The sequence below is a fragment of the Engraulis encrasicolus genome, chromosome 23 (assembly GCF_034702125.1).
Source record: "Engraulis encrasicolus isolate BLACKSEA-1 chromosome 23, IST_EnEncr_1.0, whole genome shotgun sequence".
NCBI classification, from domain to species: Eukaryota; Metazoa; Chordata; class Actinopteri; order Clupeiformes; family Engraulidae; genus Engraulis; species Engraulis encrasicolus.
In genome coordinates this window covers 13,503,509-13,519,566 of record NC_085879.1, presented here as the reverse complement: position 1 = coordinate 13,519,566, position 16,058 = coordinate 13,503,509, and the positions used below count along the sequence as shown (strand labels likewise).

Sequence of the window (16,058 nt, the reverse complement as noted above, 5' to 3'; positions counted from 1 at the left end):
AGCCCGCTCCTCACCCCTGTAGCTCTGTCTCCCTTGCTCTCTCTTTTTAAAAGCTCTCCGAGACATTCCGCACCACGGCGAAATTGTTCCACTCACTTTACCTTCAAAATCGACAAGCCAGTAACCGAAATAAAGAAAGAAAAGAGAGAGAGAGGGCGTCACGAGGTTTTAACACACCACCCCCGTTCACGACGACGCGGCGCTGCCAGAGGCTCCTCTCTTGCGCGCCCTCCTTTTTCGGAAGGCTGTGTCCTCATCTCTCTGGAGGTGAAGCAAGAGGAACAGTGAGGGAGAGGAAGAGGTGTGGATTGACGCACCATTCTGGACTACTGTGCCTGGATAAGCATTATTTTTTTCTCTTCAACCTGATCGATCGTTTATGTCGGCATACTTGTTGATGACACCGCAGCAGTCCATTGACTTTTTCTGGAGATAAAAAATGACACGGAAACTGTGAAGATGATCTGGAAACAACAGCGCAAGCAAGGCACTGGCCACTTACGTTCCGTCCCCTCTCTTCTCGAACAACATTCACTTGTTACTTGAACCCAGTGCCGGTTTTCCATCGACCTGTTTATGTGATACGGGATTTTATTTTCCTTGGCGCAAGCTTGAATGTAACTTCAGTGTAAGACTGTTGCCTTTCGTCGCGTCTACAGGCTACATATTGATCAAAATGACTCAATGTGAAATTCAAGACGACCCAGACATATGACGATATCTTGGAATAGGACGAGTCAAACAACATTATATTTGGTCACATTGCTGGTCGGCAGGTGTTCATCCGACTGCGCATTTAGGACCGCTGATACATTCGACTTGGAGACGGGTTGTTTCTCCCCCCAAATTGGTGCCGAAGATAATTGTTTGTTATGATCAAAGGATTTACCACAAACGAGAAGGACGTGCGTCTGTGGAGAGTGTCTCGGGGAGGAATTGTGTGTTTTGGGTGTGGAGCGCGATTGAGGAATGCGCACAGTGCAATTCGTCGTCTCCACGTTATCAGCACTCACCTCTCCACCGTGCGCAGAAAGTGAGTAGGATAATCTAGCTATTTTATGAAAAAAAAAAACAGTCACCGCACGTTGCTGAGATGAAAGAAAACAAGCAGCTGTACAACTAATAGTAAAGTATGGAGCATGGGTGGGTTTTAACATAACCAAACTGTTTTCCCTTGCGCGACCCAAGTGATATCAGTTCTTTCTCATTTTTCTTACAGTTGACCGCTGACTGAGGTTGGTGGTTTTGGCGGGGGCGCGTGGCGGGGATGTTGAGGCAAATGCTCCTGAACTCCACAGCAGCGGCGCGTGGCTTCGACATGATGACCCAAACGCACGCGCCGCACGCGACACTGAATGTTTCTCAGGGGCCCGTGAGCGTCGCGGCTCTCCTCAAGCCCACGGGCAGGGGCGGAGGACTGCGCGAGGGCGAGCTGAACAAACCGGATTTGGCGACCTACGTGGTGATGTGCCTCTTGCTGTTCCTCCTGGTACTACTGATTGTGTTCTTCATCAACTGTCAACTCCGGAACTCCTTCTTCGCCTCCATGCCCTATGACAGGTCGCTGCGAGAGGCGAGGAGCTCCTACAAGTGAACTGGGCCTTGCTGGAGCGGAGTGGACATGGCTGAACCAAAGCACATCATCTATTTGACACCTATCTGTTTCCATCAGTCGGGCGGGCATGACTCCGCGCCATGACCAGTCGAGAGCTTGTGTTGACTGACACTTGACCACGAGTGTGAAACCATCACCATCACTACCATCACCATGCCACCCCCTCCCCACACCCATCCAGGTTGAGTGTGTGTGAGAGATTGTGCCACTGTGTGTGTGTGTGTGTGTGTGTGTGTGTGTGTGTGTGTGTGGATGGATGGGTGATTGGGTGCGCGCACGCGTATTTGTACAGAAACAAAGAACTTTTGTATAATGCACTGTATTAGGCTTATGTATGTATGGGCTTGTCTTGTGCACAGTTGTAAAACCAGTCATGTATACCATTAAATTTAATCTGACAGATGTAACTTTTGACGCCTATCTTATTAGTTTTGCTGTTTGTTTTAGTAGCGTGAGCTGGCATATTGCAACTATAGCAACTTGAATGGAGTTGTCTCTTTAGACTTTTTGACTCATATCAACCCCCCCCCCCCCTTTTTAATCGAGTTAAGGCGGGTACAGTATTGGGCACTTTGCCCTGAATTAGATAATGATGTAGGGCACAAGTGCCCCCTGGCTTGACTTTTAATCTTTTTGTTTCGTCAACTTCACAGAAAAGACACGATAATGATCTGACTTCCCTGTAATCCACCGTGCAGACAATTTGATAGAGCCAGACACGCTGAGGAATCCGGAGTGATGCGATAACGACTTCAGAGGAACGAGCCTCACTGGGTGACAAAATGTTGTTGTCATTCACCGTGGTGCATTTCAACAGACTTTTTCAAAAGAACAAAGACGCACCTTCCCTGTGTACAGTAACCGGCACTTTTACGCACGTTTCCAAATTAGGCCTATTATCAAAGTTCACGCGCATGCACTCATGCGCGCGCGCACGCACGCACACACACACACGCACGCACGGACGCACGCAGGGAGCAGGGACACACGCACGCAGGGACACACACACGGACGCACGCACCAGTTTGGCGCACTTTGGCGCATTTGAACATGCTGTGCCATAAGAAGGCCTAGGCCTATTAGCCTAAATATGCTACGTGATATTTCTGCTGTTGGGAAAGCAAAATGCGAATAAGGGGGTGTAAAATCATCTCATCTGGATTGTTGTGATTTGTATTATTTAACACGACTTTTCTTGGGGGGGAAAAGGACCATTTTAATCATAAGCACTGACCTGTTGCCATGAATGATCATGCCCTGCGTGAACTTAGTAATGCCCTGTTAGACCAGAGCAAGAATTTGTCAGGTCACGTAGTCGATGTTTGTTTTCATTTCGGGGATTTATGCCAAAACTGCAAAAGAGAGAGAGAAAAATGGTCACACACTATTCTAGGGTGAATACACTTACTTTCCTGCATAGGTCGGGTACTTTCCTGCAGTCCGGGGCCTTGGTTAGGCCTACTTCTAGGAATCTAAGAAAAAGAAAATAAAAAAACTATTTTTGCCTGCTCTCTCATTTGTCTTTGCTCATAGCTGTCAATGAAACGAGTGCGCTCGGGCTCTACACCTGTCACTAATAGTTCCTGTATTTGCCACTCGGCGGAGCTCTTAGGCAAGTTAAGGCTCATCCTGTTGCTTAATTCTGGCCCTTCATCTCGTTGCTGTTATGCCACTAAAGTTGAATAAGAAACCAACATTTCGCCATTATTGAAATGAAAGCGTTCACTCAGTACGGTAATTTAAGTCCAAATAATAATGTTATTGTGCTAGGCTATAGCCTAATCTGTTATTGAAACGAATTCTTAATCTCTTTGAAGACTTCCTGATAACTGCTGATGTTATATCCTCAACAAGTGTCAATTCACAACGTCGCGCGCCCCGAATCCATTTGGCCTCACATGTAGCACTAGAACTAGTAGCCTGAATAACACCCTGGAACGGGCCACAAAGGCTTTAGTTTAGCCCATGCTATCTATCTCAGGTGAGGTTCTAGGATAGCTAACGCGCATGGTCCCTCCCTTGCTACCAGCGCTAACCTGCCCAAGAGACAGGAAGAGAGAAGATTTGCTTTGTGTTTAGAGTAGGGCTCACTCGCGTAACTTTGACACTATGGATAATGCCTAAAAAGGCCAATGGCCATGATTGTCAACGGACAAGTAACTAAAGAAGGATTAATAAGCCAATTTTGACGACCACAGAATTCCATCAAGACGGAGAGATCTTTTTGGAGGAGCTACGTCCCAGGCTGACACAGTTGGCAACACAACTGAGCTCAACGAGGCAGAGGCTATCAAACTTGGGAGGATTACCAGGAGATGTATTAACCTAGCTAGCTTCAAATTGATTTTTGTAACGATAGTTAACAACTTAATGAGGGAAGAAAAGCGAAGTATTTGACTCGTTTCAATAAGCGTGGCGTTCAACTATTTGAGGGGTTCATATTTAAATTTCCCTCCTTTTTTAGCCCCGGGCAGAAACAGAAGTGGGCTTTCGGGGAGCAATCAACATAATTTCGGGGTCCTGGCGCAAAATCAGATAAGTGGGCCCTTTGGAGTGCTTGGGAAGTTTTTATGTAACTACGACGGTGTGTCTCTAGTTGCAAGAAGAACCTTGTCATTCGAAGATTCGGGGCAATTTAGTTTTGGGATTTTCTTGAAGGCACACTAGCCATGGAACCTCACTCGGGGAATGGTGCTTCGGCCCCCTCTTCTAAAGGGGGCAAAGAGAAGAAACCGAAGAAAAATTACGAGGATGGGGATGGCAAGAAGAAGTTTGTAAGTACCCCCCGTGCGCTTTGTTTCTGTTTCCCTCTTTGTGTGAAGTAGCCCAAACTGGACAAGCAACTATTGGCCAGCTAGCTGTACTGAGATGAATTCCTCATCATAGCAAAATACATTGAAGAAGTTAGCAGGCTAACTAGCTAGCAGTTCAGCTGTCGAAATAGTAAGCCCGTCCACTCAGTCATCACCATAAGTTTGTGACACATTCCCACACTTGAGGTCGGAGTCTGTTGTGACGTCCGTGCAAGAATAACTTTTAGTGAGTGCACGTTATCTGATTTAAACTCATGTTAGTAACTTGTGAGGTAAGGCGATGTCTTGTTGATTCCAGTATTGTCATTCTCTCAGTGCGTGCGTGGTTCAGCAATCAAATGAGGAAGTATGCTGTAACATGTACAATTCCGCCCGAATAAGTTCGACCCTCTCTTAAAGTCATAAGGGTCTTTGACAGAACATGCAGGCCCCCGTTGTTTCATCCTTCACATATTCGGCAAACGTTATGGAAATGTATTGAAAAATAAAAATAAATAAAAGTTAGTCCACTTTGGTTAGAAAGAGTTCGCGCTCATTGAGACCGAACATTCCATAGAATGTTCTTGGAATGGTGGGAACATGGGCTGTCATCAATGATACGGTGGCTGTCATACATTATTCGGGGAAGTGCATGCCATGCAGCGTTCTTAATCATCTCGATCAAGTTACAACACATGCTTATATCCTATCCACATGGCTACTACTAATAGGAAAACCGTTTGGGCCATCACATTGCACTATTTAGATGTTGCAAGGGCAGATGTCAAAGTCACATATTAATCCATCTATGAGAGAGTTTGAAGGACTACTATCTGTTGCTTTAGTAATGTAATCATGATCTAGGTTGTATTCAAACACCTTGCATGGAGCGACCGACCCCCAACGGAGGAGGGAGGTTTGCTTGTCATCCAATCCCCCTCTACTCCTCAGCGATGGGGAAACTGATAGTCACTCATAAAAGGTATCCATGGATTCCAAATAAATTAGTAGCACAATGGACACATGCTCCGTGTCCCCCTCTTGCCTTGTTCAACAGATGTCTTGAGCATTATTTGAGACTTAACCGCTTATTACCTTGCGAGCCTCTGCAAAGTATTTTGCCCCTGGGCGGGGAAGCCGTGTTCCTACTAGGTCACCACGTTTGTTTTGTTTTTTTTGGCCTCTTTTTCAACCTACTCCCCATCCTTATATGACAGTGTGTTAACATTTCCCTGATGGAATCCCACAATTTCAATACGTAATAGCAGCTGTAATTGACACGTTGGTGGAAGACAAGCTACTTACTAGCGCATCAAAACAAGCCGTTTTTACAGGTTTAGAAGTTTCTGACTTTTCAGCAACAGCAGGCTTGAGCGAGAGAAAGGGGGGGAAGAACTCAAGTTCTCCCCTTACTAAATTCACTCCAAAGTCTTGTTCAGAGAGAGGGAGGGAAAGAGGGTGAGGTTACATGCCTGCGAGTGTGTGCTCACTTATGATTCAGCACCAGTTCAGTGACTTCATCTGGTTTTTAGACTTTGGCCTGTGGACTGTGGAGTGTTTGTCTTATGACATTTTTGCCATGATTCAAAGTCAGAGAATGTGTCTTGTTGCCTCGTGCCCCAAAGACTCTTAGAGACTGCCATTTGAAAACCTTTCTGTGTTTTTGTATTTTTGTATTTTGTATTTTGTAAGTTAGTAAGCACTGTTTTCAACCCCCAAAGTCTGTGTCCGCACGTGTTTTAGTTTAAATTGCACCATTTGGTGCCTGGTGAGACGCAATTTAAATCCTCTTTGTAATTGCGTCGTTACAGTGAATTGACAATAAAGTAGCCCACACTTTGACTTTGAAGTCGTCCTATAGCCTAGTAGTGCCAAGCTTTCACTTTGATGTAGCCCTAAAGACTTGCTTTAAAATGAACCAAGATTGGTTGAATCGCATCCGTCATTCTCGGATCTGACGTCTGGCTGGCACATTTGCAAAACGGTTGCATTTTACCTAATAAGTCCTTAAAAGCAGAGGCTGGCAGCCAGTCAGTCACTCACTCCAGCCAGCCAGTCAGTCCAGTGGGAGCCTCTGACATTTAGAACAGGGCACTGGCTGTTTGTAGTGTTTCCTGATGAAGAATTTTCCCCTCAACAAGTTTCCATGAACAACTCTGCTTGTCAAGGTGGATTGGGAGGGGGTTAAGTTAACTGGTATCGGAAGGTCTATGTGGTACAACTTCATATGAATATGACCCCGAAATAGACATTATCTGATGTGTGCTTTTAAAAATGATCCACAGTAGAATATTTATATTTTGTCAGCGTGAACGGGAATCAATGTGAGAGGTGTTTGTGGTCAAGTTGGCAGCCTTGACTATGAAGTTCTCAGGGAAACCATGACTGAAGTGGGATTTGACTCTTATGCCAGGACACTGTGTGGCGTGATGGTGATGGATAGTATATAGTGCCTTCTCTCTATGTGATGGATGGAAGGGTGTGAGGGATGTAGAGTAGCAGGGCTGTGTCACAGTCTGGCAGCCACAAGGTGTGAAAGCAGAGGGGGCCTTGGGTGTGGGACCTTGCCAGCCTGGCGCCCACACACCTCTTCCCAGCCCACCTGTTGTGTATGGAGATTAATGGTTTGTTTAAAGTATGTACACACACACACACACTTTGTGATGACGCATCCTGAGACACACCCACATAATCAAATTCTGCCAGAACTAGGCCTTTAATGTGGATTCGCTCTGGAAAACTGGTGGATGTTAACCACACACACACACACACACACACACACACACACACACACACACACACACACACACACACACACACACACACACACACACACACACACACACACACACAAGGCTAGTTTTTATGACCGCTTCACACCTTCTGGTCTATTCAGAGCTTACTTTGGGGAAGTTGTTGTCCCTTGTAGTGTTTGTCTGCTCACACAACATTGCATCAGTGCACAGAATAAAGACCTGTGTGTAGAGCAAAATAAAACTAATTGTTGATGGACACAGGGTTAAAGTACTTAAAGTGCAGTGCAGTGCACAGCATGGGTTTAGGTGTTCTTGTAGAAGCATGACCCCCCCTGTTAATCAGAAATCTTGATCTTGCTTTGCTGCCCTGTAAGTTAACCATACGCTCCTGTAAAGTTCTGATTCCACTAGGGGAATGGCACACTGCGCCCCCCATCCCCCCCGTCCATTACTCTGCTCCACATGTCAGTTACCAAGGCCAGAGCATCCTCCTGTGCTGACTTGCGCATCTCTCCTCTATTCTGAAGGCTTACTTCCTGTTTAAAAGGGAGGTTTCCCTCGCCCCTTAAAACCGTTAAGGTCTAACAGGGCTAGGAGAGGCTCTGGATTGTGTCAATTCTTTTATTAAATAGGATTTAATAGGATTAAAATAGAATAAGGTACCTTCATTTATCACAAGGCTACATGTACGGTACAATGCACACCATGTACAATGAGGTTGAGACACAGTGGGCTTAAAATATAATTCAATTTTGTTGGATTAAAGGTGGTGTATAGGTTTGCGGATCTAGAGACAAAAAAATAGGCTCATTATAATCGTAATGCAAGTTACTGTCTCCTGTCTCTTTTGGAAAAGTTGCTTTGGGAAGCAGGGACTGTTGAGGGTAGATTTTGCTTTAGTGATAACTGTGTTGCTGGTCTAAATAGCAAACTGAGGTGCGCGACTGGACTCTGTGTACCAGACAGTCTTCGTCAGACATTCCATTATCGAAATATCACAGAGGTTCAGCTGATTCACCAGAAGGCAAAGGTGCGAGGAGAGGAGAGGAGAGGATGGGCCGCTGGGGCGAACAGTGCTGACGATCGTGTCCTTATCAGACCCTCCAGTGCCATTGACATGCCATCGGTGATGTCACCTCTCTGCTTCTGCTGATAACAGTGTACACATGAGAGAGAGAGAGAGGTGGATGAGAAGCTGGGATAGAAGTGTGGTGTTTGTGCAAATTGCAGTTGGTGTGTGAGTGATTATTAGGCCTGCAACAGATCTGTTAAGATTCACATTCACCAAGGTCATCTCCGTCAAAGCACTTTAGTCGCACATAATTGAGTTCCCTTTTAGAGCATAAAAAAAACCTGAATAACATTTGGCTTAGGATGCATTTTATTTTTCCCTATACATATAGAGATTAACAAATATAGTAACATGTAGTACTTACACTGATACTGAATGAATGCTTTTATTTATGTCATTCCACCATTTTTAGTCAGTAAACATACCGGTGTACGATGAGGACAGTCTTGGCCTGATGAAAAACGGTCCCTAAGAAGCTTAATGAAGCTTATAGAAGATGGGACCATTGAACTGATTTCTCACAGCGTTTTAGGTTCATGTCAGGTTTTACTAATTACACTCTTTTTTTTCTCTCCAGCTGTGAGAAATTCTTGGAGACAGGGAAAGTTGCGGCACCACACACACACACACACGCCGTCATGCGCACGCGTGCGCACACACACACACACACACACACACACACACACACACACACACACACACAGATAGACCACAGCATCTTACACAGCACACAGTGCCTCATTGCTCTGTGGACCGTGTGAAATGTTGTCCTCCCCAAGGGGCTGAGTGCAGCTAATTGTAATTGACAACAACAACAACACTGACGTTTCTTTCTTTCTCTCTTTCCCCTGTTGTCAGCCTTGGTGGAGCCTTTTTGGCCCTAGCTCTAATGAGCCAGGCTACAGCAAGTTGCCCTCTGCTCATCCTACTAAGCACAGCTATCAGACAGATCCAGACATATTCACTTGTGCGCCACATCTTCTTTCTCCTCCATCTCCTCCTCCTCCCATTTATCCTCCTCTTCTTCTTTCTCCTCCTTTAGCCCTGCTGCAAATGAGGCAGGCTAGAGCAAGTTGCTCTTTCCTCACTCCACTGAGCACAGCTGCTGGACACATCCACTCGTGTGTCACATCTTCTTTCTCCTCCTCCTCTTCCTCCATATCCTCCTCCTCTTCATCCTCCTCATCCTCTTCCTTCTCCTCTTTTAGCCCTGCTGCTAATGAGGCAGGCTAGAGCAAGTTGCTCCTCACCCCACTAAGCCCTGTGCCGCTGGACACATCCACAGTCACTAATGTGCCACATCTTCTTTCTCCTCCTCCTCCTCCTTCTCCTCCTCCTCTTCATCCTCCTCTTTCGGCCCTGTTGCTAATGATGCAGGCTACAGCAAGTTGCTCTTTCCTCACCCCACTAAGCCCAGCCGCCGGACACATCCACTCGTATGTCACATCCTCCTCCTCCTCCTCCTCCTCCTCCCTCCACCTCCTCATACCCTCCAATTCTCCTCCTCTGACTTTTACTCCTACTCCTCCCTCCCCTACGCATCTCCTCCCCCTCCTCCCACTCTCTTCCTCCCAGTCTCAGCAGCAGCAGGTTGTCCTGTGCTCCATCTCGGCCTTCTCCTCATCCCCCTCCCCCATCACCTCCTTCTCCTTCTCACCATCCTCTTGCATCTGCAACTTCATTCCCACTCCATCTTTTACTCCTCTTCCTACCTCCACCTTCTCCCGTCTTTCTCCTCCTTGTCTCACCTGGACCGAGGCAAGTCCCTCTCTCCCTCACCCCCCCCTCCTCCTCCTCTTCCTCCTCCTCTTCCTCTTTTTCCTCCTCTTAATCTTAGTCATGAAATCTCCCCTCGCATCCTCGTCCTCTTTTTCTGCTGGACAGTTCAACTTTTTACTCCTCCTCTTTCTCCTTGTCCTCCGCGGCGCTCACTCCCTTCCTCTGGCTCTCGTGCTGACTGCTCCGGCTTGACAGCTCTGGGACTGCACTCAGCAGACTGATGTCTGCAGTCAGCGCTGCTTAGCCTAAGCTGGGCCTCACGAGACCTCCCCGCCCGTTCTCTGCAAAATCATCGTCCTCATCATCCTCATCTAGAGAGAGAAAAGGAAAGATACGCACAGTGAGAGCGAGATGAAGAGAGAGGGAAAGGGGCAGGCAGGCACCACCTCCTGGGGCCTCATGTACCAAGGCTTCCGTAGATTGCCTACAGAATCTTTGTGTATGTGAAAATCTGAATAGATAGAATAGAATTTGAAATGTATTATTCCATGCATAGACAAGTTTTCATGCTGATTCATATCAGATTTCACATGAAATTTAGTCAGTCAATACAGCTGAACATTTGCGTGAAAAGTGACTTGTGGAGCTTTTTTGTGCTTAAGCAGACTTTGGACACGAGGCCCCTGGAAGGGAGGAGACGGAGAGAGAGAGGGGAGAGAGAGGACTAGGTAGGAAGAGAGGGAGGGAGGGAGAGGAGAAAAGACAGACAGACAGAGAGAAGAAATGTATGAAAATCTGAATAGATAGAATAGAATTTGAAATGTATTATTCCATGCATAGACAAGTTTTCATGCTGATTCATATCAGATTTCACATGAAATTCAGTATGCACTTTCTCATGCTTAGTCAGTCAGTGCAGCTGAGCATTTACGTGAAAAGTGACTTGTGGAGCTTTTTTGTGCTTAAGCAGACTTTGGAGAGAGAGAGAGAGAGAGAGAGACACAGAGCAGATGGAAAGACAGATGGAGGGAGGCATGGTGAGTGAGACACCCTTGAGAAATAGGGAGGAGAGACAGACAGACAGAGGGAGGGAGATGGTCAGAGCTAGAGAACTATATTACCCACCATACACTGCTGCCTGCCACCTGCTGCCCACTTAGTGGACGCGACCAGTTGAAGCGATGGTTCTTTAGCCAAGCCAAGCTTAACTAAACAAAGGGCCTTCATACAATATTACACTGTAATAGGGCTTTGATGAGCAGTCTGAATCGTTCTTTCTTTAACCAGTGTGAGCAAAGCATGACAACATCAGTTTGCGTTCTTTCCAGAAAAACAATCTGAGCATTCTATTCTCTTGTGCAATTGTGTTCTTTCAGAAATAAAAGTTTTACTTTCTATTGGACTTTCTTATTCTGGTGTGCGTTCTGTGGCCTGTGTGAGCTACGTGGCTAGTTTTTTTTGTTGTCAGAATTCTTTTGACTGACGGATCGTGTTTTTTAAAGTTACCCTGAAAAATAAAAGCGGCTCAGTGCACCCCCTGGAGAGCTCATTGACTTCACAGGGTGGAGTACCTGTTGCGTTGGTGTGTGCTGCGGTGGTGCGGTGCAGTCTGTCTATTGACACCTGTCTGAAGAGGAGCCTCTCTGCTCTGCTCTGCTCTGCTCTGCTCTGGCTGAGTTAACTTGGGTGAAAGAATTGCATGGACATGCACCGCATGTCTCAAGTTGTTGCGTCTCAGTCTCTCTTCAGTCTGGGTGTGTTTTTTATCGTCTAGGCTAAGATGAAGTGTGTGTGTGTGTGTGTGTTTTTGTCTCCATACGTGTGCATGATCTGGACCCCTACACTAGTAAGGTCTTTTTAACTCTCCTATAGTCAAGAGATTAGTGTACATGCCTGGGGGGATTATTTTGTGTGTGTGTGTGTGTGTGGTTGTGCACATGTGTTGAATTCTTAAGCCTTATTTTCAGGCTCAATATCCTCCAAGGCGTAAAGCCAGAATAATATTTAGCAAATTAACTTCAATTCTCTTAAAACCCTATATACCCCGTCTCTAGCGCTCTCTCTCTCTCTCTCTCTCTCTCTCTCTCTCTCTCTCTCTCTCTCTCTCTCTCTCTGTGTTTCAGCTGTATAGACAGTACATAGTTTAAGACCATGACCGTAACATTTAGAGACACAATTATAGAGACAAGAGTGGTACTGCTAAAATCAAATATTGCAAAATGTATTGTTGTATTTGCAGTAGTGTCCAGCGTACACACACACACACACACACACACACACACACACACACACACACACACACACACACACATTTTAAAAGGACCGCACACAACCTCTGCTCATATACAACAACCCTGTTGTATACGGAAATGTTACTTTGTCAGGATTTTTTTCCTCTGCCACTCTCCTCCCAGAAGTCAAATACCAGCCTGTTCCCTAGTCGAGATACGATTGTATTCTCTATGTAGTTTAAATCGGCAGTACTCTGCATGAAGAAGGAAATGACCTCCCTCCTACTGGCCATCTCTATGTATGATTTTTCCTGATTAATCAGGATTTCTTTGTTAATGTACAGAACTGTCACCATAGAAAACTCGACTCGACATGAACATACAGCATATCTGTATATTTTCCTGCCTCTTTGGCTTTTGTTTCTAGTCACAGCACTGACTTTATCAAGCAAGCATCGGGCCCCATTCAAGATGGTACTCATGTGTGTGAAGCCATCTGATGAAGGTCAATGACTGTACTGAGGCCATCTCTGACGCACTCGTGCTCTGTAGACTAGAGGTGTGTGCAGAACATTAATGAATCCAACTATTGTACACGGAGTGAACAAAAACTCTCGTCAGTTTCCTTCACCATTATTAACTCCGCTAATTACCTGTCCAGGACCTCTCCCCTGCTCCAAGGTGCTCGTGACGTTGGAACTTGGAAGTAATAATAGCCATTCTATCGAGTGTATTTTGAATTTATGATGATGGCAATTGGTGGAAATGGAGAAGGCCAAGCTTTTTGTCTGTGTTTTCTAACGGCCGCAAATGAATAGCGCTGGTTGTGCCCCGCTGTAGGTGGACGTTTCATTGCTCGTTATAGTAATGCTATCGAGCACCTTTTGAATTTATGTAATGACGAAGGCATTTGGTAGGCGAAGGCATATTGAGCTGGTAGATATGGGTCAGACAGGGGACGCCGGAAGGCTATTAGGTCACTCCATTATGTACATTGGTTCGGTTTTAATTCCTTATTTTTTCTTCCTCGCTGTCAATTTCCTGGCGGCCAGCTTTCTATTGACATTCAGAGTTTCTGTTCAGCATGTCGAGGGAGCATGACTGTGTCTGTGACCTATTGTGTGTGTGTGTGTGTGTGTGTGTGTGTGTGGGTCGTTGGGTGGGTGGGTATTTGTGTGGGTGTGTGTATGGGTAGAAAGCAAACAAAGTGCTGTTGTCTCGACAGAATATGCAATTTTTATAGCCCTCTCCACACACATATGTTCAGACATAAGGACCCTTGGCTTACACACACACACACACACACACACACACACACACACACACACACACATCCTTTTTCTGCAGCCCACTGCAGAATGCTAAGAGAGGACCAGTGTTTCCAACCGGGCGTATAAGTGCTGTTTGGTCATGTCCATGGCTGCTCTTCTCCGCTCTAGCTAGTCTCAATGATGGCAGCAGGGACAACTTCAGCAAACTAATGCTGTTTACCGTTTAGATGGCCAAGAGAACAGCAACAGCAAAAACAACACTTTTCTGGCCAAGAAACGAGAGCAGAAAAACAACACAAATTCAGCCCGCCGTCTGACAGAAGTTGTTAGAGTAAGTAGCACCACTTGTCTGGCAAAGAACCGTGAGCAGAAAACCTACAAATTCAAGCCCTCTTTTACTAAATGGCTCAGAGGTGCTGTTGTCCAAGAAGGAATGACACGTTTCTGGCAAAAACACACAAGCAGAAAGCCAAAAATGCTAACAATAAATACTAGGCATGAGGTTTGATTGAGGGGCAGTGCCGGAACACATGGCATACAGGGCCCCAGGGCAAACCACCTATAGGGCCCCTCCATACAGCCTGCCATGGTCACAATAAGGCCCCCACCACCAATACAGGAGGGCCCTGGGGCCCAGGTGAGTAGCCCTCCTTGTCCCCCATATAGCTCTGCCCCTGTTGACGGGTTGTTGTCAGCAGTCTTTCGTCCGTGTGGCCACCTATGACCAGGGCTTTGAACCGTTATTTTTTTCCAAACGTTCCGTTCCGAACAGAAACGGAATTATAACGTTTCCGGTTCTGAGTTCCACCAATATATTGACGTTCCCGAACCGGTTAGAACCAAAAAATATTGTTCCCGGAACGGTTAATTTCGTTCCTGTCAGCTGATTACTCCCCATAGGCCTAACTGAGGTTAACGAAGAAAGACGGAAGTGCAAATGAGTCAGCCTACATTCAAAACTGTTTATTCAAGCGGATGAAAAGAATATCCTCCAGAATTTTGTCATTCAGGGACAACCTAAGCGGAGAAGCAGAGAATAAACCTCAATGATGAAAATGTGCGCTCCACGCTGACTTGGGTAACGGGGAGCACTATGATGGACATTGTGAGTTTGTGCATATTTGAAGCGGCCATGGATGCCCAATAACGCCGAACATTGTCGGTGCGCTTTGCACGCACTTCCCGGCAATGTCTTACAATAATGCAATGCAAACTCTGTCCTTTTGTATGACAGTGGTTTCTCTTAATTAAGATGTGGAGTGAAGACTTTGTAATCTACAGCTCTCTCTCCATTCAGTCAGAGAATGTCTGATGTCACACAGGACGTGAACCTCAGCCGCCATAGTAACGTGCGCAGGCAAATAATGACTTTGTTTGTTTGAGGAACGGTATTAACCGGTATTAACCGGTTACCATTATTTTAAAATAAGTGTTCCCGTTCCAGAACATAAAAAATAATAACGTTTCCGGTTTCGTTTCTGTTCCCTGTAAAATACAAAAAGTTTCTGGTTTTCGTTTTCGTTCCTTGAACCGGTTCGAAGCCCTGCCTATAACTAACTTAACTACCAATGCTGACGTCAGACAGTAAACCCATCACTTGTCCATGTCTGTTAAATGGCCTCAGTTTTAGTGTTCCTTCCTCTTTTTAACTGGGGCACTTTGTTAATTGTTGAGTATTAGTGGTCTTGAGCTAGTCAGCAGTAATGTTAACTGGTGGTTTCACATTTTTAGTGGTGTGTGTGTATGTGAGTGTGCGTGCATGTGTGTGATTGAGCGAGAGAGAGGGAGAGCAAGAATGCATGCTCGCATATTTATTTTAAGGCTATACATCAGGTTATAGCTTCCTCTTTTTAGTACTTTGCTAAATGGCCCTACTGGCCTTCAGGTCGTTGGCTAATATACAGTGGTGGTTTTGCACGGTTAGTGGTGTGAGCTTGAGGTTTTTTTGCAGACATACTGTACATACTTGTGCTAATCTTGATGTAGCCAATGTTTATCATCTCTTTTTTAGCTCAGTTTGTGAATGAGGAGGCAGTCTTGTGACTTTATCTTGTTGCATTTGCATATCAGTCTCATGTCTTTAACCAGCAGGTGTAGTCCCTGGGCGGTCGGGCGGGTGGGTGCGCGCGTGCACAAACACGCACATACACACATACACACACATACACATATACACACACATACACACATACACACATACACACACACACACACACAACCTGTTGAGTGCAAATATTTGACTGGCACCCAGCACTGTTGCTGGTATTCAGTGAGTGAAATGCGGTCAAGGAACTATTTCATGCAGGCTGACACATTGTTTAGAGCTCAGAGGGTTTCCCCCTCTGCAGTTATGGCATGTGCCTGCCGTGTGTGTACAGAGAGAGGGGTGTGTGTGTGTGTCCTCTCTGGCCCTAGTACAGTGTGTGTGTACAGAGAGAGGGGTGTGTGTGTGTGTCTGTGTGCGCGTGACGTGAGCAGCATATGTGCTGTACGTTACTCATGTGTCGTAAGATTAATAAGGATGCATGGCCGGATGCATGTTCTTGTTAACAGGAAGACTTGAAATAATACTTCTCACTTCTTGCTCTCGCTCTTTGTTGCG

General features: G+C 45.8%; 1 protein-coding gene and 1 pseudogene across 1 annotated transcript; both read left to right on the top strand.

The window, feature by feature from the left end:
- The first annotated feature begins 257 nt into the window (after positions 1-257).
- LOC134439894 (small integral membrane protein 32-like) lies at positions 258-2,040 on the top strand. The gene is made up of 2 exons (XM_063189805.1): positions 258-1,033; positions 1,220-2,040. The coding sequence occupies exon 2, from the start codon at positions 1,268-1,270 to the stop codon at positions 1,592-1,594; it is 327 nt and encodes a 108-aa protein (XP_063045875.1). The 5' UTR covers positions 258-1,033; positions 1,220-1,267; the 3' UTR covers positions 1,595-2,040.
- Positions 2,041-3,299: 1,259 nt separating this feature from the next.
- Positions 3,300-16,058, top strand: part of LOC134439518 (protein diaphanous homolog 1-like) — a 144,519-nt pseudogene continuing 131,760 nt past the window's right edge.